Source organism: Sus scrofa, chromosome 5, assembly GCF_054392235.1.
Source record: "Sus scrofa isolate SSC_HxYL_T2T_F1_AM1 chromosome 5, Sscrofa_HxYL_maternal_Yorkshire_Landrace_v2.0, whole genome shotgun sequence".
Taxonomy (NCBI): Eukaryota; Metazoa; Chordata; class Mammalia; order Artiodactyla; family Suidae; genus Sus; species Sus scrofa.
In genome coordinates this window covers 37,573,572-37,600,949 of record NC_139387.1, presented here as the reverse complement: position 1 = coordinate 37,600,949, position 27,378 = coordinate 37,573,572, and the positions used below count along the sequence as shown (strand labels likewise).

At 39.6% G+C, this 27,378-nt stretch overlaps 1 protein-coding gene across 4 annotated transcripts; it reads right to left on the bottom strand.

The window, feature by feature from the left end:
• Nucleotides 1-4,223: 4,223 nt before the first annotated feature.
• Nucleotides 4,224-27,043, bottom strand: YEATS4 (YEATS domain containing 4). 4 transcript variants are annotated; one of them, XM_021091973.2, is made up of 7 exons: nt 26,769-27,043; nt 22,134-22,253; nt 18,182-18,248; nt 17,963-18,078; nt 11,990-12,082; nt 11,802-11,889; nt 4,224-4,880 (listed from the first exon to the last, which is right to left on the bottom strand). In XM_021091973.2, exons 1-7 carry the CDS (start codon nt 26,817-26,819, stop codon nt 4,711-4,713), a joined length of 705 nt encoding a protein of 234 aa, XP_020947632.1. In that variant the 5' UTR covers nt 26,820-27,043; the 3' UTR covers nt 4,224-4,710. The 4 variants fall into 4 exon arrangements, 2 of the variants coding, with proteins under 2 accessions (XP_020947632.1, XP_020947634.1); XM_021091975.2 differs by having other exon boundaries at nt 17,984-18,078; XR_014803580.1 differs by lacking the exon at nt 4,224-4,880 and adding an exon at nt 7,903-9,854 and having other exon boundaries at nt 10,202-11,889; nt 17,984-18,078.
• Between the last annotated feature and the right edge of the window lie 335 nt (nt 27,044-27,378).

The window sequence follows — 27,378 nt, the reverse complement described above, 5'->3', positions numbered from 1 at the left end:
ATTCTTAAGATTTAGTGAGATCAAGCATAAGTTTTAGCCACTTTTATGTCCTCTTTAGTGAACTTCCTGTTTATATCAATTGTTCCTTTTGCCAGTGGTTTGTCCTCAGTGATTTATAAGAATATTTTTATATTAAGGACTCAGATCCTGTTATATATGACCCAGTTTTCCTTTAGACATTTCTCCCCCGTAAGTGTGGCATTTTTACCTAGTCCAATGTATCAAGCTATACCACTATGACAGTTTCTCAAATCACCTGGATGCCTTGTATAAATGCAAGTTCTAGACCTCGCTAACCAGGTTTCTGGGGGTGAAACTTGGGACTCTGTCCTTAAAATCTCTGTATAGATTTTCTTCCTTTTTCCTTTTCTATCTCCATATTTTCTTTTTTCCTCCTCCGCTTCCACTCACTTATCCTTCCAGACTTTTGCTATATTCAATGACCAATATTGAAGAATTTGCTTGAATTATTAATACAAAAAGATATAAGTAAACATGTAAACAATGCAACTGGAAGCTATTTATTATTATTATTATTATTATTATTTTTTACTTTTTAGAGCTGTACCTAAGGCATATGGAAGTTCCCATGCTAGGGGTTGAATCTGAGCTACAGCTGCTGGCCTACACCACAGCCATAGCAACTCAGGATCCAAGCCACGTCTGTGACCTACTCCACAGCAACACCGGGTCCTTATTCCACTAAGGCCAGGGACTGAACCCACATCCTCATGGATACAAGTCGGGTTCGTTACGGCTGAGCCATAGTGGGAACTCTGGAAGCTATTATCTTTTGAGAGAGTGCACTAAGAATAAAATGACTTACTCTTTGTCCGTTCTTGATTTCAAGGAAAAGAAAAAAGGAACTTTCACATTTTTTTCTAACATTAAAAAACTCTTTTACTATGAAAATGTTCAAAAATATACAAAAGTAGAGAGAATAATATAAGTCCCATGTCCCATAGCCAAGCTTCAAAAATTATCAACATATAGTCAATCTTGTTTTATCCATATACCCTATTCCCCCGATTATTTTATTGGTATTTATTTTTCCCCAGATGATTCTAAAGCGAACCTCAGGAGATTCCTAAACTCAATGAATTTGAGATCTAGAACTTAATGATTTTTGGGTTTCCCATTGTGCTTTAAAAGTTCTTTCCAACTCCAGAAAAATATTTATTCATGTTTTTTCTAGTATCGGTATGGTCTCATTTTCTCTGGTCTCAATCTCAAGAGTCTGAGTCTTTTACTATTATTTTTTTAAAGAGACAAATCAAACTGGAGATATCTGGGGTAATACTAAGGACTAGGTACCTAACACGTCTTCTACAAAAGATTTCAATTATCTATTCTATAACATTCCACCCAGAAGGACTTAACACCAGAATTTTCTTACATGTTGCTAATGGCTAGCAATCTCAGGGTTCCACATTCACGCCACCTGATGTTCTTATTTGATATAGTCTTAAATTACTCCAATTAGTTAAAGAAAGGAGATTTCAGAAGTATTTATCTTTTGTCTTTTTTTTTGTTGTTGTTGTTGCTATTTCTTGGGCCGCTCCCGCGGCATATGGAGGTTCCCAGGCTAGGGGTTGAATCGGAGCTGTAGCCACCGGCCTACGCCAGAGCCACAGCAACACGGGATCCGAGCCTCGGCTGCAACCTACACCACAGCTCACGGCAACGCCGGAGCGTTAACCCACTGAGCAAGGGCAGGGACCGAACCCGCAACCTCATGGTTCCTAGTCGGATTCGTTAACCACTGCGCCACGACGGGAACTCCTCAGAAGTATTTAGGGATGAGCATCAGACAATTAAAAATGCTAACGCTTTGAACATGAGAAGAATTAAGTATTATTGAGGCAGAACGATTACTTGTCTACGTCACATTGCTGCTTAAATCAACATCTAGCTATAGCCCCTTAATCTCCTATCTGTAAAATATGGCTAGCACTACCTACCTCTACCTACCACATTGCTTAGAAAAATGACTTATACTTTGATCTTCTTTAAAGAAATGAGCTGTCTAATTAGATGAATTTCCTTTAATTAGTCTTTATCTTGATGAAGTAATTAATCCTTGGTAAATATTTTCCTCCACTTGGAGAATAATGAGAAATCAAAATCAAGACCTTTTTCAAGTTTTTATGATTCTAAACAAAATTTGCCACCTAAATGTTTAAGAAGTATCTTTTGACATGAAATTCACACAGTATTCATTTAAACCATTTAAAAAAGGTACAACTGAAGGTTTTTAGTATATTCGCAAGATTGTGCAATTGCGACGACTAATTCCAGAACATTTCATCATCCCAAATGGAAATCCCCTTCTCCTTGTCCCCTGCAACAATGAACCAACTAACTGTTATTGTTGTTGTTGTTTTAATAGATTTGTCTATTCTGGACATTTTATGTAAACGGAATCATACAATAGATGGCTTTTGTGTCTGGCTTCTTTCAGTAGGTGCATGTTTTAATATTCATTCATTCTGTAGTGCAATCAGTACTTATTTCCCTCTTCTGGTTGAATTCTGTTCAATTGTTCTGATACACTACTTTTATTCATTTGTTCATCACTTCATGAGTATTTGGGCTCTTTCCTTTTTGACTATCAGGCATAATTCTGCCATGAACATAGATGTACACTTTTGTATGAACATTTTCATTTCTCTTGGCTACACACCGAAGAGTGTAATTGCTGGGTCATTAGAGTAACTAAGCTTAACTTTTTAAGGAATTATCAAACTTTTTTTCAAACTGGCTGCAACATTTTACATTCTCACATCATTGTATGAGGGTCCCGATTTATCCACATCCTCACCAGCTTACTGTGGTTTTATTTTAAAATTTATACCCATCCTGGTGGGTATAGTGGCATCTCCTTGTGGGTCTGATTTGCGTTTTTTTTTCTTTTTTTTTGTCTTTTGTCTTTTTGTTGTTGTTGTTGTTGCTATTTCTTGGGCCGCTCCCGCGGCATATGGAGGTTCCCAGGCTAGGGGTTGAATCGGAGTTGTAGCCACCGGCCTACGCCAGAGCCACAGCAACACGGGATCCGAGCCGCGTCTGCGACCTACACCACAGCTCACGGCAACGCCAAATCGTTAACCCACTGAGCAAGGGCAGGGACCGAACCCGCAACCTCATGGTTCCTAGTCGGATTCGTTAACCACTGCGCCACAACGGGAACTCCTGATTTGCGTTTTCTTAATGACTAACAATGTTGAGCAAGTCCTCATGTGCTTATTGGCCACTTGCATTTCTTGAATGTCTATTCAATCCTTTGCTCATTTAAAAATTTTGTTGAGTTACAAAAGTTCTACTTAAAGCCAACACATAAATAAGAGCTGACAGAGGGCAAGACTGACTCTTGACATACTTTGAACTCTTGTATTCATCTGTGCATCAAGTCAGAATTACCTCCATGAACCAATATATTCTTGGGGTCTAATCTGACTAGAATAATGGAGGGAAGATTTCCCATGTTGGGGTTCCTCAAGCAGAATGGGACTTTTCTCCCATTCTTTTTTCTGATCTCTATACTTTTTTTTTGATCTCTATACTGTGGGCATTGTGATAAGAGGTTAAGAGGAAAGCTGAATGATGCCTGGTAGAATTAGAAGTGCCACCTCCAACCCCCAGAAGACCCCTGGCAGAAATTTCAGACCAAAGAGAGCTTTGCATAAGCTCCATAATGCTTATAATACCACAACCTAAAAAACAAAGCAAGAAAGTAAAAATTAACCAATCCATCAGGGCAGATAGATCTTAAAGTAATACAGTGGCTAGTTACAATTTCAGAGAGTACAGAATCTATACTAGGCCATTTTTAGGAGCTTTATAACATATTAATGTGAAATGTTTACCAAAATGCTTTCCTACCTATCATTGTTCCTAGGTTGCCAAGATGATTCAGCTTAAATGGATCTGAATAGGAGAGCCTGAGGAGAAGATAGAGAAATTCAGGGTGGTTATGTGAAACTGGTGTGCAGCTGTGTTCTATGTATCTTTGAAACATGGATGAGGGATTAAACATTGTTCTATGTGAAAACTAAGAACAGCGTGGTAGTGAGGCAGAATACTTAAGGCATGATCTTTGCTATCAGAGAGCTTCTGTATGACTGCTAAAAAGAAATGCATGGGCACAATACTACAGAGATACATTCATTGCAAAGAAGGAGTTTCAGGTGCTTCAAGACGGAGAAACATATCAAGAGACAAAAACAGCATCTGTAAACTACATTTATTGACTGCTTATTGGGCACTGGGCACATCAGATACAAAAGAGTTAGGATGGGGGCAGTAAGAAGTTAAGAAATTAAATATATACATTAATTTTACCACTAATTCTAACTACCAGGGGAATACAAAATTTGTACAAGCTATACTTTATAATGAAATTCCGATACCCGTCAAAAGGATAATCTATACACACAATGCAATAAAAATGTTTTAAAATTGTGCTTAACATCACAGAACTTCCCTGAAATGAGTTGATAAAATGCCTATACAGCCTTCATTCTTTTTGTACACATATATTTCACATTAAAGATTGCTTGAAAAGTACAAACACTTTGACTCCATTGTTGCGAAATCAATGGTCAACGACATAACTGTTCCTCTACGAAACATCACAGCACTTGTAGTCCATCTCCCCTTTAAAGTTCACCTTATCTTCAGTTTAGCTTACTATCAAGCTCTCTTTGGAACTGTTTATATTTCTTTTGTCTGATCATCTTCTTCGAGTTTTCTGATTTCATTTTTTAAACAATTTATAGTTTCACGACTTGCTTTTAATCTCTCCTTAAGTTCTGCAATTTCAAAGCTTGTTTTTTTTTTCGCAGCTTCTAATTTTTCTCTGGTTTTCACTTCAAGTTCTGCAACTAGAGAAGACATACACTTTTACTGATTTGTTTCATTTTTTTCACATGTCTAAGATATGTCATAGAGCAATAATGAGGCATTTTCTTAGGTCAGTGCTTCCATGATGAAATGAGGACAACTTAAAGTAGGTCACTTTAAACACAGTGGGGTAGGTAAGAATGTCTGAACTCTCAAGAGAGGATCTAAGATGTTTTCTACCATTAGGAATGAAATTCTGGGAGCTCCTGTCATGGCTCAATGGTAATGAACCCAACTAGTATCCATGAGGTTTCAGGTTCAATCCCTGGCCTCGCTCAGTGGGTTAAGGATCCAGCATTGCTGTGAGCTGTGGTGTAGGTCACAGTCTTGGCTCAGATCTGGTGTTGCTGTGGCTGTGGTGTAGGCCTGTAGCTGTAGCTCTGATTTGACCCCTAGCCTGGGAACTTTTGTATGCCAGGGATGTGGCCCTAAAAAAAACAAAAACGAAACAAAAACAAAACAAACAAACAAAAAAAACAGAGAGAGAGAGAGAACAAAATTCTATCCTCTAATATTTTATTTCACAGTTAAGATTTTTTTTTTTTTGTCTTTTGTCTTTTTGTTGTTGTTTGTTGTTGTTGCTATTTCTTGGGCCGCTCCCTCGGCATATGGAGGTTCCCAGGCTAGGGGTTGAATCGGAGCTGTAGCCACCGGCCTACGCCAGAGCCACAGCAACGCGGGATCCGAGCCGCATCTGCAACCTACACCACAGCTCACGGCAACGCCGGATCCTTAACCCACTGAGCAAGGGCAGGGACCGAACCCGCAACCTCATGGTTCCTAGTCGGATTCGTTAACCACTGCGCCACGACCGGAACTCCACAGTTAAGATTTTAAGGCAATGTCCTTGTTTTTCTCTATATACTTATTAATTTGGAAATAAAGAAGCATACCATCCAAGAGACATTCAGTTAATAGGAATTAAATACAATACTCCTCAATTTATATACAGGTAAAACTTACATAAACAAAATCACACTGGTAAAACAAACCTACATCTTTTTTCAAAAAAAGATAGCAATAAAACTGTCTAGATTTGAATTCCAGCTGCACCACTCTGAATAAACTATTTATTATCTCTATCCTCATTTCTAAAATGAAGATTATAATAGCAAACACCTCAAAAATATTATTTGTTGAAAAGGTTTCAAATGAATACAGGAGTTCCCCTTGTGGCTCAGTGGTTAACGAATCTGACCAGGAACGATGAGGTTGTGGGTTCGATCCCTGGCCTTGCTCAGTGGGTTAAGGATCTGGTGTTGCCATGAACTGTGGTGTAGGTCACAGACGTGGCTCAGATCCCACGTTGCTGTGGCTCTGGCGTAGGCTGGCAGCTACAGCTTCTATTCGACTCCTAGTCTGAGAACTTCCATATGCCGTGAGTGTGACCTAAAAAGACCAAAACAAACAAACAAACAAAAAAGTGGATACAAACTGACACATAAAAAGCCATACTGACTACTATTATGACAGAGGAACACTGAATATTTAACATCTTCTAGTTGGCTACGTAACAGATCACTAAAGAAAAATACCATTACTGCAAAAGAGAATATATTCCACTTGGACAGAACAGCATTACGCTTTATAGAGAAAAACGCCTACCATCATCCAACATTTCCATCTTGTGGACATTTCAGGTAATTGCCGCTAATGACTATTAGGCACAGTTGTACTTTTTGTTAATATAACAAGATGACTAACTGAAAGCAGCATGGTTTGGCAAAGAAATACCCCTAACCTTTCAAAATCAGAAAGACTTGAGTTCAAATATTACTCTTGGCCCCTTACTAGCTGAATGCTGATATATCTAAGGCTCCTTCAATCTCTTCTTTCTATATGATATAGTTTTGTTTTGTTTTTTTTTTTTGTCTTTTGTCTTTTTAGGGCCATACCTGTGGCATATGGAGGTTCCCAGACTAGGAGTCCCATCGGAGCTGTTGCTGCCGGCCTATGCCACAGCCACAGCCACACCATATCCGAGCCGTGTCTGCGACCTATACCACGGTTCATGGCAATGCCGGATCCTTAACCCACTGAGCGAAGCCAGTAATCGAACCCGCAACCTCATGGTTCCCAGTTGGGTTCGTTTCCGCTGCGCCAAGACGGGAACACCCTATATGATATAGTTAAAACTTTGTATTTCTCTGAGGATTTATGAGAATTAAGTAGTATATGTAAATCATCTAAGCAATTAAAAACATGCAGTGTTTCCTTATTTTGCTTACTGCTGGTGACTTTCTTTTTGTGATACATTTTACAACACTTTTATATTGCCAAACAATATACTGTAAACTTTTATAGTGCCAAAACAATCCGTATTTCTTTGTACTTTCATTGCTTTTAGTTCTTAAATTATTTTTGAAAATAGGTGGTATAAACATGAACAAAAGGCTGAAAAGTGGAGAATGAAAAAATGTCTGCTTCTACTCCTGCCCGCCACCAACGAGTGCTCTCCCCAGAGAGATAATCACTGTTAAGTTTGTTATTTTTCCGGAAATAATCTGTTCATTCTCAGGGACACTATGTTGGGTTCTTAACCCTCTGAGCCACAATGAGAACCCCCGACTTACTTATTTTATAACTAGAAGTTTGTAACTTTTTTCCTTTTTTTTTTCTTCTTTTGCTTTTTAGAGCCACAGGTGCGGCATATGGAAGTTCCCAGGCTAGGGGTTCAATCAGAGCTATAGCTACAGGCCTGTGCCATAGCCACAGCAACGCCAGATCCTCAACCCACTGAATGAGGGCAGGGATTGACCCTACATCCTCATGGATACCAGTCGAGTTCTTAACCACTGAGCCACAGCAGAAACGCCAGAAGTTTGTAACTTTTTGCCCACCCCTCACCTTCTGCCACCCCTGGCAACCACCAATCCTTTCTCTATCTATGAGTTTTGTTTGTTTTAGATTCAACATATAAGATCATACAGTATTCATCTTTCTCTGATGTATTTCATTTAGTGTAATGCCCTTGAAGTCATCCATGTGTCACAAATGGCAAGATTTTTCTTTTTTAAGGCTAAGCAACATTCTGCTATATATATGTGTACATAAAGATGTATAAAACACTTCTTCTTTATCCATTCATCTGTTGATTGACACTTAGGTTGTTTTCCTATCTTGGCAATTATAAATAATACTGCAAAGAACATGGGTATGCATGTATCTTTTCAAGTTAGTATTACTGTTTTTCTTCTGACACATATCCAAAAGTGGAATTGCTGGCTCATATGGCAGTTTCGTTTTTCGGGATTTTTTTTTTGAAGAAGCTCCATACTATTTTCTATAGTGGCTACAACAATTTACATTCCCATCAACAGAGCACAAGTGTTTCCTTTTCTCCACATCCTTGCCAATACTTGTTATTTATTGTCTTTCTGATAACAGCCATTCTAATAGGTATGAGGTAATATCTCATTGTGATTTTGACTTTCATTTCCCTGATGATTACTGATGTTGAGCATCTTTTCATATGCCTGTTGGCCATCTGCATGTCTTCTTTGGAAAAATACCTATTCAGCTCTTCTGCCCATTTTTTTAATTGAATTGTATACTTTTCTTGAGTATTGAGTTGTATGAGTCTTTATGTATTTTGGATATTAACTCCTTATCAGATATATGATTTGCAAATACTTTCTCCCATTCAGTAGATTGCCTTTTCATTTTGTTGATGGTTTCCTTGCTCTGCAGAAGCTTTTAAATTATTGGTTACCGGCCTTTTAAAATGATGTGCATTAGCTCTTTATATATTAAAGAAACAAGTCTTGTGATATGAGTACATTTTTTCACAGCTTGTCTGTCTTTAGACTTTGCTGACAATGCTTTTTTACTGTGCAGAAATTCTTATTCCATTGCTCCCTCTCTTTCCATATCGATTAAAAAACATAAACAGAGTGAAAGGCACATTGTTAGATGCTGGGATACAGAGGTAGGAGATAAGAAAGAAAAATGCATTACAGTGTCATGAGGTAATCTAGGGAGCTATGAGAGCAGACTGGATTCATACCATGGGGAAAGGCTATGTGTATACATCAAGAAAGGCTTCTTGGCCATAGCAAAATCTGAGTTTTAAAGAATGAGAGGGGAATCTGGTAGATGAAGTGGACATAGCAGGCCTTAGAAATGGTATATAAAGATTCGCTGTACAGCAGAAATTGATACAACATTGTAAATCAACTATACTTTAATTTTTAAAAAGTTTAAAAAAGATTTGGGCAACCCAAGGAGTCCTATATGACAGTAACAAGTAATTTAAATCTAGTCAGGAAGACCTGATTTAACTCATCTGTCAGAAGGACAACATTCACTGTAGATAAAGGTTTCTGTTGTTTAATTTAGTCATTATACTTTATTTTTAACAAATCTGGTTCTGCAAAGGGGACCATATATTGGAAGGAGAACTGGGTTCATTAGCAATGAGATCCTAAGTGAAAACATTTAAAAACTTCTTTTAGAACGTTCTAGTTTTCTGCTTCCTATGTATTATATACATAAGCATTAAATATATAGGAAGCATTTATATATATTTTAAATTTCCAAAACGAAGCCTCAATTGAGAGTAAATCAATCCAAGGAAGAATTATTTTTGCAAAGCCAATGTAACTTAACTGGTTAGAACCACAGAGTATACAAATTAAAAAAGCATATTAGTAGTGATTTTTACCTTTTCAAAGTGATCACATACTTACCTGTTTTATGTTCATAACAAAGCAGGCCAAGCAAAATTTTTGCAGATGGAGAAAGTGAAGCATAATTGTTTTTTTCTTTGCTTTTTAGGGCCGCACCAGCAGCATATGGAGGTTCCCAGGCTAGGGGTTAAATTGGAGCTATAGCTGCCGGCCTACACCATAGCCACAGCAACACCAGATTTGAGCTAAGTCTGCGACCTATACTATAGGTCACAGCAACGCCAGATCATTAACCCACTGAGCGAGGCCAGGGATCGAACCCGCAACCTCATGGTTCCTAGTCAGATTTGTTTCCACTTCGCCATGACAGGAACTCCAAGCATAAGAATTTTAAGTGATTGTGATTTTAAATTTGAAATGACTATCCAGTGAAAATTATAATCAGTATTTATTTATTTTATTTTATTTTTTTTTTGTCTTTTTGCTATTTCTTTGGGCCCCTCCCACGGCATATGGAGGTTCCCAGGCTAGGGGTCGAATCGGAGCTGTAGCCACTGGCCTACACCAGAGCCACAGAAACGTGGGATCCAAGCCAAGTCTGCAACTTACACCACAGCTCATGGCAATGCCGGATCGTTAACCCACTGAGCAAGGGCAGGGACCGAACCCGCAACCTCATGGTTCCTAGTCGGATTCGTTAACCACTGCGCCACGACGGGAACTCCTACAATCAGTATTTAGATCTTTTAACTCCCAGTCATGGTTTTCATGAAAATACACACAAAACACTACTATACTCATCAATGGTTAAACAGCAACCTTTCTCTCCTGATTCTCATCTCCCACCCCTCTTCCTTTACTAAATTACACCTTCCAGCCTACACCTATACTGGTCTATTTCCCTTTGAAAATAATGCCCTTCTGACCCCATATCCTGCTTTCACTACTGCTTCAAGGGCTACTTTCCCCTTACAGTCAGGCTCCTAGACAGAGTTGTCCATAGTGCCTGTCTCTAATTTCTTATTTCATTCTCTGTTGAGCTACTTCACCTGATCTTTGTCCTTACTCTTCTCCTTCAACTGCTCCTGTTAAGGTTGTCAATATCTGTCTTCCTTCCACTAGAATGCAAGCTCCATGAGAGCAGGGCTTTTGCCTGGTTTGGACAAGCTCTATCCTCAGAACCTAGAACAATGCCTGGAATGTTACTGATGCTCAATATATATTGTAAGCAAATAAATGAGAAATCAAAGGAACAACTGAATGAACAGTGACATAAACATCAACATAGGGTTGGTAAAGAGGTTTTGTCAAATAATTGGCAATAGCTCCATGAAAAGATGTGCAGGAGATTCTGAGCCCACACCAGCTTCAAGGGAAAAGATACCATGGCTGACAATCAATGTGACATTCTTGTCTTCACGACCCCAGTGTTAATACAAAACTATGTAAAGCGACAGGTTAAAAAAAGAGAAACTGGTTAAAGTACACTAAAGTATAATTATGTTCTGCAAGATTCTTCACAACGATTTTGTTAGTAACGACTAGTAAACAGAAAAATGGAGTTCTCCTGTGGCGCAGCCAGTTAAGGATCCACTATTGTCATTGCAGCAGCTTGGGTTGCCACTGTAGCATGGATCTGATCCCTGGTCCAGGAAGTTCCATACACATGGGCATGGCCAGAAGGGAAAAAAAAAGATAATGATCAAGTGACAGGAAAAGCAAGATTAATGAAAAGCTATGCTTCAATGTAACTAGTAATAAAAGACAAACAGGGAGTTCCTGTTATGGCTCAGAGGGTTAAGAACCTGACTAGTATCCATGAGGATATGGGTTTGATCCCTGGCCTTGCTCAGTGGGTTAAGAATCTAGTGTTGCTATGAGCTGTGGTGCAGGTTGCAGAGGCAGCTTGGATCCTGCGTTGCTGTGGCACTGGCCAGCAGCTGCAGCTCAGATTCAACCCCTAGCCTGGGAATTCCATATGCTGCACATTTGGCCCTAAAAAGCAAAAACAAAAACAAAAAAAAGGACAAAGAGTATTTCAAAATGTGTGAGAGAGGCTGTCTTTAACTTTTTGAAAGTAGACCTACTTTGAAAATAATTTAAAACATCCTTCCTACCTGTTCTTTAGTAATACATATTTCATTTTTTTAACTCCTAAAATATCTACTTATATGTAATAAGAAAAAAAAATTTAACAGTCACTAATCATACAATCCTTTCACCATTACAGAATACCTTATTTCTCAGGATTAATTAGGAACTCATGGCACTTACATTCTGTTTCATGTTTATAGGCTCCTAGGGTAAGCTGACGAGATGTTGTTAATAATTGTTGCATCATTGCCGTTGGGTCTTGAAATATCTAATGGGATAGAATAAAAAAAAAAAAAAAAATCCAGCCAAATAACTTCAGAGTCTACAATTTAAAAGCTTTAAAAATTCTCATTATAAATGCTTCTTACCATTTCGTCATAGAACTCTGAAACCACTGTCTTTTTTCCCAGCATTGCATTGGTATCTGATTGAAACAACTTTAACAAATGATACAGCGTTACCTGTGAAATAAAAAGACATAAGTGCAATGTTTTTTATCACCATCATGAGATATCATCATTTCTGTAACTGATTTAGAGACTAAGTTAGTAAACATATCAAATTCAGGATCTTGTCTCAACTACAACTTACTGTGGCAAATCACCCATTGTCACTGTTGTGGCTCTGGTTACAGCTGTGTCCTACATTTTCTTTTTCTTTTTTGCTTTTTTTTAGGGCCGCACCCACAGCATATGGAAGTTCCCAGGCTAGAGGTTGAACTGGAGCTACAGCTGCTGGCTTACACCACAGTCACAGCAATGCTGGATCCAAGCTGCGTCTGCAACCTACACCACAGCTCATGACAACGCTGGATCTTTAATCCACTGAGTGAGGCCAGGGATCAAACTTGCATGCTCATGGATCCTAGTCAGGTTCATTAACCACTGAGCCACGAAGGGTACTCCCTGGTTACAGTTGTGGCATGGGTTCAATCCCTGGCCTGAGAACTTCCACACGCCACAGACAGCCGAAAATTAAAAAAAAAAAAATCTGATACTTTCAAAAGGAATGAACAACACTAAAATGCTCAGTGAGGGCAAGATAATTCCTTCATTGTAATAATAAGATCATTACATAAGTAATAATAAACAAAAAGTTAATAATTCATGTAGGCAAGAACAACATGTCTTCAAAATACTTAAAAACTGACACATTAAGACATCAAAGAAAAAGCATTGCAGCACAATGTGTGATTACTTGAGCAAAATAAAAACTAGCTGGTAAAAAACATCAGAGTCCATGCTGAAGTTACAGAGACCAATTCAGAGGCCTCAAAGAATTTTCCAAAAAGTTAACTAAAATTATAACAAGAAATATGCATCACATGCCATATTTGAAGCAGATAGATAGGAAGTAGATGAGACTACATAGATGGATAAGCTGTAACAGGGAAATCTGTAACCTAGAAACTTAAGGAAGGAAAAAATGGCATCAGAGGGAGCCAGTACCCCCAGTGCAGCCCAGGGAGAGACTGCAAAAGCTCAAACTTGGCAGATATAAAAATTAAGAAATTAAGCTGCAAGGTAACTGGGCTTGTTAACCTCCCCTTCTTCTCCTTTACTCACAGATAAAATAGCATATCCTCCTGTGGAATGTAGGATTTTTCACCCAAAGAATCAAGTATGAAGTAAAAATAAAGATATTTTCAGATAGCACTGGCTCTGAGATTTTCTCAGGCATCTTTTCTGGAGAAATTCCTCCAGCAAAATGAAAAAAGTAATCTGGAAAGATAAAGGATCATCTGTCATCATTAGAAGTGATTAGCAGCACTATAGACAATTGAAAAATCCAAACTTAGGGATTTCAATAATGAGATGAATGAGCGTAATTTCTAGAGGAAGTAAAAATAGTAATTGCAGTTTTCCTGGGAAAGGGGTCAGAGCTGGGGGGAAGAGGATGTTATAAAATGAATTGTGTCCCACAAAAGATATGTCGAAGTCCTAACCCTCAGTCCCTGTGAATGTGACCTTTCATGGAAAGAGTCTTTGCAGAGGTAATCAAGTTAAGATGAAGTCATTAGGGAGGACCCTAATCCAGCATGACTGGTGTCCTCATAAAAAGAGAAGAAGAGACACGGAGACAGGGAGAGAAGACTACGTGACAGTGGAGACACAGACTGGCATTATGCTGCCACAAACCAAGGAACATCTGGAGCTACCAGGAACTAGAGAAGATAAGAAAAGATCCCTCCCTAGAAGCGTCAGAGAGAACATGACAACACCTTGATTGTGAATTTCTACTAGTCTCCTGAACCAGGAAAATAAATTTCCATTGTTTTTAGTCACTTAAGTTTGTGGTACTTTGTTATGGCCGCCCTAGGAAAATAATACTTGTACTTTTTATTTTTTAAATTTTTTTTTAAACCATGTGCATGTGTTTTACAATTTAAGAAGTATTAAAAAATCATAAAACTGTCCTTTCCCAAATTTATTGTTCAGACTTTGAGAGGCATTTATGCAGATATATGCAACGAAAAATTTCAAGGCAGGTGTCTCTTATTTTCAATAGTGTTTGAAGATTCTTAGAGAAATGAAAATGCTATACTTGCCAGAGGTACTTCTAGGAATAAAAACCCAATATTAGCATTTTGCTTTTAGAAACAACCAATTCTTTTACCATAGTTGACCTGTAATAAGTTACTGGATAACAGAAGTAAATCACAAGTTTCCTGTGTTCCTTATATTTTACATTCTAAATAAAACTTCATATGACATTTTCTATAAGAGCCAACTATCAAAAAACTACAATGGATTTCATTATACTAAAAGGAACACTAAAACAGTTTTGAGTGGCTAAAATTCAGGCTTATGATATGGAAACCTATTGAATAAATTAATCCACTGCAGAAGTGCAAAAGACCATAATACTACCTTCTTTCCCAAGAGGAGACTTTGAGAGCTGTCTCATAATGAGGTTACATGATACAATGATTTCTTTCAGAGATGTATTTTCCAATTGGGGCAGGGCAAGAAGAGAAGGGGAGACAGAGGAGGAGGCACACAGGTAAGGCAGCACGTTCTCAAAATAAAATGAATTCAAAGCAATCTTACAAAGTTAACAAGAACTGCTGCTCTAGTAACATTACCAGCTTCTCCTTCTCTCCCAACATCGGCTGAATTCTGTGCTCTATTCTCCCTAATAGACTGTTCTGATTAAGGATAGGAGTAGTGTCTCATTTTTGTATCCTACCCTTTGAGCAATATCTTGAAAATATGGATTATCTGATCATTTCTTGCCAAACAGAATACAATGTCTATTTGGCAAGGATATCACAAGGATTTTTCAATGTGATAAGGTCTTCAGATTCCTAGCATTTTTTTTGTTTACAAATTTTTTTTTTTTTTTTTTTTTGTCTTTTTGCTATTTCTTGGGCCGTTCCCGCGGCATATGGAGGTTCCCAGGCTAGGGGTCGAATCGGAGCTGTAGCCACTGGCCTACGCCAGAGCCACAGCAACGCGGGATCCGAGCCGCGTCTGCAACCTACACCACAGCTCACGGCAACGCCGGATCGTTAACCCACTGAGCAAGGGCAGGGACCGAACCCGCAACCTCATGGTTCCTAGTCGGATTCGTTAACCACTGCGCCACGACGGGAACTCCCAGATTCCTAGCATTTTATCATAAGGACAAAAATGGTTGGAAATCTGGAGACCTGATCACATGGAAAATATTTCCATACATTATAGATGGTTATTCAGGAGAAAAGAAAACTAAAGTATGAGTGGTTATCAGTAAATAGTTCAAGGAAGCTTAACATAAAGTAGAGCTTATTAAAACTAGAATTACCCCTAACCTGAATAGGGTGTTTCACTTAAAGACAGAAGTCAATATTCTCTTCTTGATACTGGAGATAGCAAGCCTAAACAAGATTCTCATTTGAGAGACAGCCTAAAGAACTGGGTCCTAATTCTTACTGTGTATCAAAATTCCCTGGGGTGTTGGCCTCTCGCCAAACCTATGAATCACTCTCCAGGGTATGGAGCTTAGAAGTTTGAATGTTTAAAAAACACCTCAGGTATTTCTGATGCAGCCAGTTAGGAACTAATATGCTCTATCACTGGCCCAGGTGATATTCAATTCCTTTAAAAGCACATGAATTTTAAAAATGTAATCTGATAAAGTGAACATGATTGGTGCTAAAGGAATCAGCTGAATCTATCAAGATGAAAATTAATGGTGATCAGGAGTTCCCTTTGTGGCTCCCTTTAAGACCCCGACTAGTATCCAAGTAGATGTAGGTTCAATCCCTGGTCTTGCTCAGTGGGTTAAGGATGAGGCGTTGCTGCAAGCTGTGGTGTAGGTCACAGAGGCAGCTTGGATCTGGCATGGTTATGGCTGTGGCTGGCAGCTACAGCTCTGATTTGATCCTTAGCCTGGGAACTTCCATATGCCGCAGGTATAGCCCTAAAAAATAAAAAAAAAAAAAAATGTTTTTAAGTAAAAAAGGGGTTCCCATTGTGGTGCAGTGCAAACAAATCCAACTAGGAACCATGAGGTTGCAGGTTTGACCCCTGGCCTCACTCAGTGGGTTAAGGATCTGGCATTGCTATGAGCTGTAGTGTAGGTCGCAGACTCAGCTTGGATCTGGCACTGCTGTGGCTGTGGGTATAGGCTGGCAGCTACATCTCTGATTTGACCCCTAGTCTGGGAACCTCCATATGCTTCAGGTAATAAGGCCCTAAAAAGACAAAAAAATAAAAAATAAAGTAAAAAAAGAAAATAAAATTAATGCTAATAAATGTTAAAGCCCTAAAACTAGAGTTAAACACCAGCCACATAAATGTGGAATGAGAGAGCCTGAGTTGTGACCTTCCAGGTTTAAAAATAAAACAGGCTTAGTGGTTTTAGTCAAAAGCAAGAGTAAAGGAAAGAGTGTGAAGCCTGAATGCAAACACTTTGGTTCAAAAACTTGGAGTTCCTGTTGTGGCTCAGTGGTTAACGAATTCAACTAAGAACCATGAGGTTGCAGGTTCGATCCCTGACCTTGCTCAGTGGGTTAAGGATCTGGCATTGTGGTGTAGGTTGCAGACTTGGCTTGGATGCTGTGTTGCTGTGGCTCTGGTGTAGGCTGGTGGCTACAGCTCCAATTCGACCCCTAGTCTGAGAACCTCCATATGCCACGGGAGCAGCCTAAGAAAATGGCGAAAAGACAAAAACAAATAAACAAAAAAACTACCTGTGCCACAGTTAACTATTTTTGAGCTCGTGACTTGATCTCTTAGTATTCTCATGCCTAAAACGAGGATCTCACCAACCTCACAAAATTGCTGAGGGGTCAAAGTCAAAGCTTTAAGGGACTTTTTACATTATCAAGTAACAATCTGAAAAAGACATCAAAAGATGAAAAAGCCGGTGGTTATAAATAAGGATTCATGAATAAGATAAAGCTGCAAGTGGAGTTCCCGTCGTGGCTCAGTGGTTAAGGAATCTGACCAGGAATCATGGGGTTGCGGGTTCAATCCCTGGCCTTGCTCAGTGGGTTAAGGATCCGGCATTGCCATGAGCTGTGGTATAGGTTGCAGACGTGGCCTGGATCCTGCATTGCTGTGGCTGTGGTGTAGGCTGTTGGCTACAGCTCCGATTCGACCCCTAGCCTGGGAACCTCCATATGCCGCGGGAACGGCCCTTGGAAAGGCAAAAAGACAAAAAAAAAACAAAAAACAAAAAACATAAAGCTTCAAGTAGTGATGGTAGTTTGAAAAAGCAAAGTTTTCTTTTCTTTTTTTTTTTTTAAGTATAAAAAGCTGGATACTGGAGACTCCCATTTCAGAGAACATATGAACTCAACTTGTTTATTACTAATAACCAAATGACACTAAAGATTTTAAACTTTTTTGCTGTAGTAATCACATGATTTCCATGACTTCTTTCAAATAATTGTTCGCACTATATCCCTTTTTCCTTCTCTACCTGAAAAAAATAAGAGTTTTGAAAGGCACTTTGCTTAAAAATGAAAAAGCTTAACTCATGGCAAAATGCACCAACACCATAATCTTATGTAAAGTACACCTGAATTAAAAATGTCAACTTTTTTTTTGCTTTTTAGGGCCACACCCACTGCATATGGAAGTTCTGGGGATAGGGGATGAATCCGAGCTACAGCTGTCAGTCTATGCCACAGTCACAGCAACAACAGATCTGAGCTGCACCTGAAATCCAGGCTGCAGCTTGTGGCAATGCCAGATCCTTAACCCACTGATTGAGACCAGGGATTGAACCCACACCCTCATGGTTACTAGTCGGCTTCGTTACCACTGAGCCACAGTGGGAACTCCCAAAATGTCAACTTATAACAAGCTATTAAGTACATTTTCACAATTACTAAAAAATCCAGTTTATACCTGCAAAGATACATTACTCACAGGTCTTTCATTAGGATCAATGAAAAATATTTTGATGATTATTTCGAATTCACCCCATCCTGTTTCAGTAATCTCATATGGAGGCTTAGTAACAACTAAGAGAAAGAAAAGAATAAAACAATTATAAATGGTAAATTACTATTACAATTTCCTAGCTCTTTTAAATTTTATATATTATGAATCAAAAGACTACTGTACCTCTTAAAGGATTGCCATAGCTTTCATGTAATTTAAATTGAATTTTCTTCACATATGCTGACATATCCTAAAATACAGAAGAATTAATTAGCTCTGCCATCTACATATAAAAATTAGAAGGGAAAGACACTGAGCATACGTTTCAATTTTATAAAATACACCTCTCCCTCAAATTTTATGGAAAGCAATTTTTAAGAAATATGAATCATACCCTGGAGTTTTTTATTTTAAACAAAGCAAGCCTATGCTGAATTCTTTCATAATTCATAATATATAGAAAAACAAAACTCCCTAATTCACTTGTTTTGTAAATCTTATTTTTATATATCTCTGTAGACAGGACTCAAAATCAATTTTTATTTTTCCATAAAAACAACAGTACACTTCCAATATTTTATAGAAATAATCATATTACCAAAGCAAATCTAAGAACTAAGCAATTTCAAAGTACAAAATTATATTATACAAAGATCAACTAAACTAAGCAACCTAAAACTACTGGATATAAAACTCTTCCTTTCCTTAATTTTATTTTGAGGCACAGAAACATATTCATTAGTTGCAGCACATAAATGGGATTCTCCTAGTGAAGACGGCTTTTTAAAAAATAACTCATTACAAAAAAACAGGAAAAAGCAAAACAAGGTCACAGTGAATAGTAAGTGTTTTTATTTGCTTTCAGGAATTTTACATACTTATTACTCATACATATTTTTAACTGGGATTCTATTATAATGATATATTACTATCTGCCTCCATCACTTAATTATATTGTATTTCTTCTTCTTTTTTTTTTTTTTTTTTTCCTTCTTATGGCCACACCTGTAGTGTTTGGAAGTTCTCAGGCTAGGGGTCAAATCAGGGCTATAGCTGCCAGTTTACGTCACAGCCAGGGCAATGATGGATCCGAGCTGCATTTGCGACGTACTCCTCAGCTTTTGGCAACAGCACGTCCTTCCTTAACCCACTGAGCGAGACCAGGGATCAAACCTGCATCCTCATGGATACTATGTCGAGTTCTTAATCTGCTGAGCCACAAAAGGAACTCCATGAACATTTTTCTGAGGCAGATTTTCATAAGCATCTTTGAAAACTATTTTGGGAATACTTTCATTCATTTCTTTCTACAAATGTGAGTGACCACCAATATTAGTAGATGTTATAATGATAAATAATGGAATCCTGTCCTCAGGAACTCACTGTAGAGTAGGAGGCAGACAAGAATACCAGCATTTCAATGTAATCTGTTATGTGCATATTAGGTCACATGTTATAAGGGTATTAGGTAGGAGGGACAGCTAATTTAGTCCCTGGAGATCAAGAAAGTAGGTCTAGAGAGTTTCCGATGTGGCCAGAGTAAAGGAATCTGACTAGTATCCATAAGGATGCAGGTTCGATCCCTGGCCTTGCTCAGTGGGTTAAGGATCCCGAGTTGCCATGAGCTGTGGTGTAGGTTGCCGATGTGGCTTGGATCTGGCATTACTAGGCTGTGGTGTAGGCCAGTAGCTACAGCTTCAATGGAACCCCTAGCCTGGGTACCTGCATATGCCATAGGTGTGGCCCTAAAAAGACAAAAAATAAAAATAAAAAAGAAAGTAGGTCTAAAGAAAATACACTTGAACTAAGACCTAACGAAACAGTAAGAATGGAGTGGATAGGAAGGAAGAAAAAACAGAATTGGTAGAATGCAGGCTATAAAGAAATGAGGCAAAAAAAGACAAGGGTAAGGCTGCAGAAATAGGACAGGGTAAGGTTCATGGCAGGCCTTCTAAAACATGATAGTTTTAACTTTATCAAGAGGGCAATAGGAAGACACTTTTTTTGTTTTTAAAAAACAGCTCTATTTGGAATACTCACATACTACACAATTCACCCATTTGAAGTTTTCTATTGAATGGTTTTTTAGTATATTCACAGAGTTGTACAACTATCACCACAATCAATTTCAGAACATCACACAAAAGGAAACCTCATACCCATTCTTCCTCCCACCCATGGGCAACCACTCATCTATGTTCTGTGTCTGTGGATTTGCCTATTCTGGACATTTCATAAAAGGGGAATCATACAATATGTGGCCTTTTGTGTCTGAATTCTTTCACCTGCCATGTTCCTAAATTTCTTTCATGTGGTAGTAGTATGTATCAATACTTTACTTTATTACTTAATAATATTCCACTGTATGGATACACTACATTTTATTTACCCATTCATCAGTTCAGAGACATTTGGGTTGTTATTTTTTTGGCTATTATAAATAATGTCAGTATTATTCACATACAAGGTTTTTTTTATTTGTTTGTTTTTCATATTTTGGCCACACCTGAGAAATATGGAAGTTCCTGGGCCAGGGACTGAATCCAAGCTGCAGCTGCAACTAATGCCACAGCTGCACCAACACTGGATCCTTAACCTACCACACCAGGCCAGGAATTGAACTCTAGTCATGGCAGAGACAATGCCAGACCTTTAACCCACTGCACTACAGCAGGAACTCCCATATACAAATTTTGTGTGAACTCTGAATGGTTTTTTTCCTTTTCATCTTTTAATTTTATTTACTAGGGGACTGTATAAATGCTGAAGAAGAAACTATGTTATCAAGTTTAAATGGTTTCAGTTTGTATTAATTCAGTCTTTTGGTAGAAGAATAGATAAACTCAAAGATCAAGTCAAGTCTCTGTCCTTGAAATTAAGATAACTTTGGGTTGCATTACTACTTGTCCTAGACATATTCAGTTTCAGCTCAAGAGGTTTACATTCAAGTGGTCACCTTTAAATTGTGGCTACAGCTGCCCTGAGTTTGGTCACTGTCCTACATGGCAGTTTAATTATGTGGCATATTGTTCTTCTTTTGACTGACCTCTACATTTATTAGCTCTTGATTTATTAAACACAACTGACTATACTGTGGGATTACATGGGAAGAAAAAGTATTTCAGCACTGGAAAAAATTTTTGAATAAGTCGGTATCTCTCCCCTTAAAACCAAAACTTTAAAGTTATTTTGAAAAATTATTAAATTCATTCACAAAAAGCATCCCCTTGATAAGTTAAGTGTACGTCCAAAATTCTAGTTTCTCACATGTGGTAAAATATAATTCAGAGTTTGAAGCAGACTACCTTTATCATTATCAAGCTGTGAATCTACCCTTCAGTTCTGTGGTACCACTTGCATCTTCTCAGAAGTAGTATCTCTTTGTGGCATCTCTAAATGCTTTTTCAGAATGTTTCCAAAAGGTGACGAATGATTACAATGATAATCATTTAATGATTATCACTTGTCTCTTGCTTCCACTATATTAGATCAATGCTAGTTGAAATACAGAATGAAGGGTTTTTAACAGAGAAACAGATTATTCATTCGGTAAATAACACATTTTTGTTTTTGTTTTTTTGGTTGCACCCATGGCATGTGGAAGTTCCTGGGCCAGGGGTCAAACCCATGCCACAGCAGCAACTGGAGCACTGGCAGTGACAGTGCAGGATCCTTAGTCTGCTGCAGCACCAGAGGAGTCCAATAAGTAACTCTTGAATACCTACTGTGTACTGTGGCATTTGCAATTCAGCAGCAAAACAAAATTACCAGCAGCTAGATTATATGGCAGTTTTGTCTTTCATCTTCTCTGATGGTCTTATTACCAAATTATCACTTAAATTTACTATTCCTGAAAGACCTGATTATATACTAGGCTACTTGAAGGTGTGGTGATTGGAAGACATACTGTGTTTATAGCATAGTTCTTGTTACTGTAATTTTAATCAGAACCCATTGGAAAGTTGACTTTTACTAATTATATGACAATGACAGCTCTTTACTCTTTCAACTTTTTTGGTAACATTTCTATGAAGGGACGATTTATTATCAATTACTATAAAATGATATTACAGTTTATCTTTGAGCAAAACAAGCTGTAGCTTCAAAAAAAGTTTTAGGAAAAATAAGTACCTACCTCATTTCTATAGGGTTTTACATATACTGTCCACTGATGGGTGTGCCCATCCTCTTCTCTTTTCTTTCCAAAATATCGAGCAACATTGCCATAAACTATTGGCTTAACAATTGTAACCCCCTAAAAGAAAAATAATTTAAACACCAATTAATATTATATCATTACCCAAATAAACAGAATGAGAGCTCTAAAAAATAGTTTTAAGAAATGGCAGGCAGGCTAAGAACCCATTCACTTATAACATGGATTTCCCTCAACAAATCAATTCCAATTAGACTCATTCCATATCACCAAAAATAACTAAACAGATTCATTACAATGATCCCACTTTGAAAATGTCTATTTAAATCATATAAAGTACTTCAAGAGTTGGGTTTCTTTTCTAGTTGAGCCCGAGACATGCAGAAGTTCCTGGGCCAAGGTTCAAACCTATGTCACAGCAGTGAGCAAGTGACAGCAGTGACAACACCATACCCTTAACTGCTAGGTCACCATGGAACTCCAAGAGAGGTGAGATTATTTTGTCTTGCTTTGTTTAAAGAAACAGAAAAGGCTCTTTATTTATAAACTTTAAAGTGAGGTCTAGAGTAACAGTTGCTACCTTTGAATGCTATCACCTAATGGTAATGCCTTTTATCAGCTTATAGCAGGGTTTTCCAAAGCACAGTACAAAAATTAAAGGCAGTTTGGGGACTTCCCTTGTGGCTCAGTGGGTTAAGAATCCAACACTGTGTCCACTAGGATGCAGGTTTGATCCCTGGCCTCACTCAGTGGTTAAAGATCTGGCGTTGCTGCAAGCTGAGGCACTGACTACAGACACAGCTCAAATCTGGTGTTGCTGTGGTGTAGGCTGGCAGCTGCAGCTCTGATTTGGACCCCTAGCCTGGGAACTTCCATATGCCACAGGTGTGGCCCCAAAAAGATAAAAAAAAAAAAAAAAAGAAAAAGAAAAACTAAAGCAGTTTGGAAGAGGCTTCTAGGTAGAATATGGACAAACACTTTCATTTTATTACTTGTGTTTACTTGAATCTGTATTACCAAAATTGTAACTAAAATTAGCAATTCAAACCCACAATTTCAAAAATAGCCACACTTAGAAAGGGCTTTAAAAAATCGATTTAAATAAACACGTTAAATATTACATTTGGCGTTGCTGTGGCTGTGGTGTAGGCTGGCAGCTGTAGCTCTGATTAGACCCCTAGCCGCCTGGGAACCTCCATATGCCATGGGTACAGCCCTAAAAAGCAAAAAAAAAAAAAAATTACATTTGGATTCAGATAATGATAAAGAGTCACTTATATGACTTGAGCCTGGTAAACACTGGCTGATGGTATATTTGCTCCATTTGTGCTCTTCTGAGATATACATGTTTCTCATCACATCTGCTAAGTGCAAAAGCAGTGAATGTTGACAAATTATGATAGGAAGAAAACAGAAAATGCTGAATGTTGCACATGAATTTGAGACCAGTTGTTCAACATTAAGAATGCTGAGGAGTTCCCATTGTGGCGCAGTGGTTAACGAATCCGACTAGGAACCATGAGGTTGCAGGCTCAATCCTTGGCCTTGCTCAGTGGGTTAAGGATCCTGCGTCGCTGTGGCTGTGGCATAGGCCGGCGGCTACAGCTCCAATGAGGCCACAGCCTGGAACTCCATATGCTGTGGGAGCGGCCCTAGAAAAGGCAAAATGACAAAAAAAAAAAAAAAAAAAAAAGAATGTTGTAAGTCATACATCATATGTGAAAAGGGCAGTGCTGATGTAATCAACAATTAATAAGAAATGAGGAAAGGGAGTAAACAAATAGAAAAAGTTTTCACTGTGACCAGATAATTCACAATAAATAAATTCAATACTTAATAGCCTAAAGTTAGTTCGGAAGAGGGCAAGCAGCTTTTGTATGCAAACTAAAAAAAAAAAATCACAGTGGGGAATGCCCACTGTGGCGTGGTAGAAATGAATCTGACTAGCACCTGTGAGGATGCAGGTTAGGTCCGTGCCCTTGCCCAGTGGGTCTGGGATTTCACATTGTGGTGAGTTGTGGTGTAGGTTGCAGACACGGCTCGGATCTCATGTTGCTGTGGCTCTGGTGTAAGCCAGCAGCTGTAGCTCCAATTAGACCCCTACCCTGGGACTTCTATAAGTCCTGGGTGCAGCCCTTAAAAAAAAAAAAATCACAGTGGGAGTTCCCACTGTGGTGCAGCAGGTTAAGGATCTGGCATTGTTACAGGTCGGATGTGATCCCTGGCCAGGAACTCCCCACCACCATCAAAAAAAATCATGGCAAGTGCACTTGTGGCATCCAAAGATGGGGCCTCAGTTTCAAGGCCTGAATGAGTAAGTACAAAGAGCACTGACATGGTGAAAAGATAAGAGATCCCACAGCTGCTACAGTGTTGCTGGGAACTTGCAGAATTCCTCAGTGATGAAAAGAGGGTTTATCCACTGACAAATTTTCTACTTGGATGAAATTGGTCTAAATTGGAGAAAAAAATGCTTATAAGACCACATAACAATCAGCAAGGAGAAATAAGTCCCTAACTGCAGAGTTTTCTGTGACTAACTCACATCCATTTTTGGTGGAAAAGCATTTAAGGACTACAGACTTAATCTGCTCAAATCACTTTGGACTTACTAGAACCCTACATGATTACAGAAAAACTTCTTGAAGTTCTCCTCCAAAATCTAGTGATACAATCCTCTGTTCATTCACACTTTCTTATGAGTCCAAAACCTTACCCAAAAGCATGGGCAAAATGAATACACTTATGAAGCTTCTGAGACTATGAATTTTACCTGGCATCTCTTTCCACTTCCATTAAATTTCAGTAGCTTTTGCAACTTCCAAAGTACTCCCACTTTACAAGAAGTATTAAAACACTGTGTATGATAATTGCATACACAGCATAACACTATGTGAAAACAATATGATACAGAGAAAGGCTTAAAACAAAACAAAACAAAAACCTAGGCTCAGTGAGTTAAGAATGTAGCTCAGCAGGTTAAGAATCCCACTAATATCCATGAGGATGTGGGTTCAATCCCTGGCCTTTCTCAGTAGCTTAAGGATCCTGCCTTGCTGCAAAGTGCAGTATAGGTGAAAGATGCACCTCGGATCTGTCTGTGGCTGTGTGGCTGTGGCGTAGGCCAGCACCCACAGCTCTGATTCAACCCCTAGCCTGGGAACTTCCATATGCCCTAGGTGCATAGGTGTGCCCCTAAAAAGAAAGAAAGAAAGAAAAACAACAACAACAACAACAAAACCCTAGATCAACTAAATTGGTGCAAAAGTAAGTGATTTCTTTTTAAAGAAAAATTTACTTTCTACAGTAAATAAAAATCAGAACTGGGGAGTTCCTGCTGTGGCCACAGTGGGTTAAGAATTCAACTGCGGAGTTCCCATCTTGGCTCAGTGGTTAACGAATCCGACTAGGAACCATGAGGTTGAGAGTTCGATCCCTGGCCTTGCTCAGTGGGTTAACGATCCGGCGTTGCCCTGAGCTGTGGTGTAGGTCGCAGATGCGGCTCGGATCCCGCGTTGCTGTGGCTCTGGCGTAGGCCGGTGGCTACAGCTCCGATTCGACCCCTAGCCTGGGAACCTCCATATGCCGTGGGAGCGGCCCAAGAAAATGGCAAAAAGACAAAAAAAAAAAAAAAAAAGAATTCAACTGCTTGGGTAGATTCGGAGGCAAGCGTTCAATCCTCAGCTCCAGGCAGTGGGTTAAAGTCGTTGCCACAGCTTCTGCTGGGATTCCATCCCTGGCCCAGGAACTTCCATAAGTAGGAGTAACACCATTAAAACAAACAAACAAAAACAGAAGGGGTAAAAATATATATATCAGGAACCAGTTCGTCTGTCATAAAAAATTAACGTGCCAAAAGATGTAGGAGAGTGGAAAGGAAATGTGTCACAGTATCAAACATCACCGTAGGCTTTATGATAACTTGAATTAAAAACTAAGACGCTAGCCCGTACTGAATGGTCCCTATGTGCCAGGCAGTGTTATGTTCTCTGCATACCTTGATTAGTATCTCGGCCACACCTCTGGAGCTTTAAGAACACCATGAACTTAGATAAGTGTTCTTAATTTTTCTATTCCCCAATTCTTCGCTTACCGCACTTGTAAATACTGGGGGTAATACTGCCTCTGTAAGGTTGGTGTAGGGGCTGAATCAGAGAATCGGGTAAAGCGTTTCTCCACCGTGCTTACTTAGCAAAGCAAGTGCGTATGAAATATTTGTTATAGTTATTATCCTCAAAATAGGTGGTACCCACCCCCACACCCCTCCCACCCCGCCCTATACAGCTGACCCAGGCTGTCAGTGAAGGAGCAGCAATCCAGGGCCTCCTACCCCGGGCTTGTTTCCCGGCAACAGTGTCCAGCTCTCCCGCCTGACCACTGACTAAGTTTGTTTCTTGGCGGGGACGGGAAGGTGGCGGTGACGCGTTCAGCTGGGGCCCAATGAAACCACGGTTTTCCCTCGGGGGCCTGGACTCGCCGTCCGCCCGGAAACCGTGGTTCCCGCCCGAGGCGAGAAGGCGCGAGAGGGAACAAGCGGGCCCTCCCCCGGTCGCGCTGGGAGGAGCCGGGGCGAGAGAGCCACTCCCGGAGGGTAGGCGCGGGCCGCGCACTGACCTTCACTCTCCCGCCGGAGTCAGGCCCAAATTCGGCCATTCTCTTGAACATATTGTCCTACGGAAGAAGCCGCCTCCGCCAGGGAAAGAGACCGGGGCCGGCAGGCTCGCCGCTCCCCTCAGAGGTCCCGCTCCTCCCGCGCGGGCCCGGGAGGAGGGTTTCTGACCGAAGGAGGGCGAGTCACAGGGGCTCGGGGCGCTGAGGATCCGCCAACTCCTCACGGCGGGCGGCGTCCCGGAAGCCCATTCAGCCCGGTGCGGGTGGAGAGCGGAACCGGCGTGCGCAGGCGCGAGGAGGTCGTGCACACTGCGCACGCGCAGGGCCGCTGCCCTTTCCCGCGGTGCGCGGGGGTTCTGGTTGTCCGGGTTAGAGGATCCGGGAAATCTCCATGCACTCTGTCGCCGTCCCAGACCACCTAGCTTCGTAAGGACAGAGGAACATTCTTATCGAGGCAGTGCTTTGCCATCGCCAGAACATTAGAGTTCTGAAATTAAATTCATGAAATCTCGCCCACCCACAGTTTTTAGTTGTGTTCGTCCAGTCCTCTCTGCCTTCCGTGCATGAACCATTAATTTCTTTTATTTACTCCATCCTTCCTCTCTTTCCTTTT

Bases quoted from the DNA above. Each gene is read 5' to 3' on its own strand.
- YEATS4 (XM_021091973.2), bottom strand. From the start codon at position 26,819: ATGTTCAAGAGAATGGCCGAATTTGGGCCTGACTCCGGCGGGAGAGTG. The intron at 18,079-18,181 runs GTACAGTAGTCT...TCTTTCTCTTAG, and splicing joins CTATGGCAATCCTTTAAGAG to TTGTTACTAAGCCTCCATAT. The intron at 12,083-17,962 runs GTATAAACTGGA...TTTATTTCACAG, and splicing joins TGAGTAATGTATCTTTGCAG to GTAACGCTGTATCATTTGTT.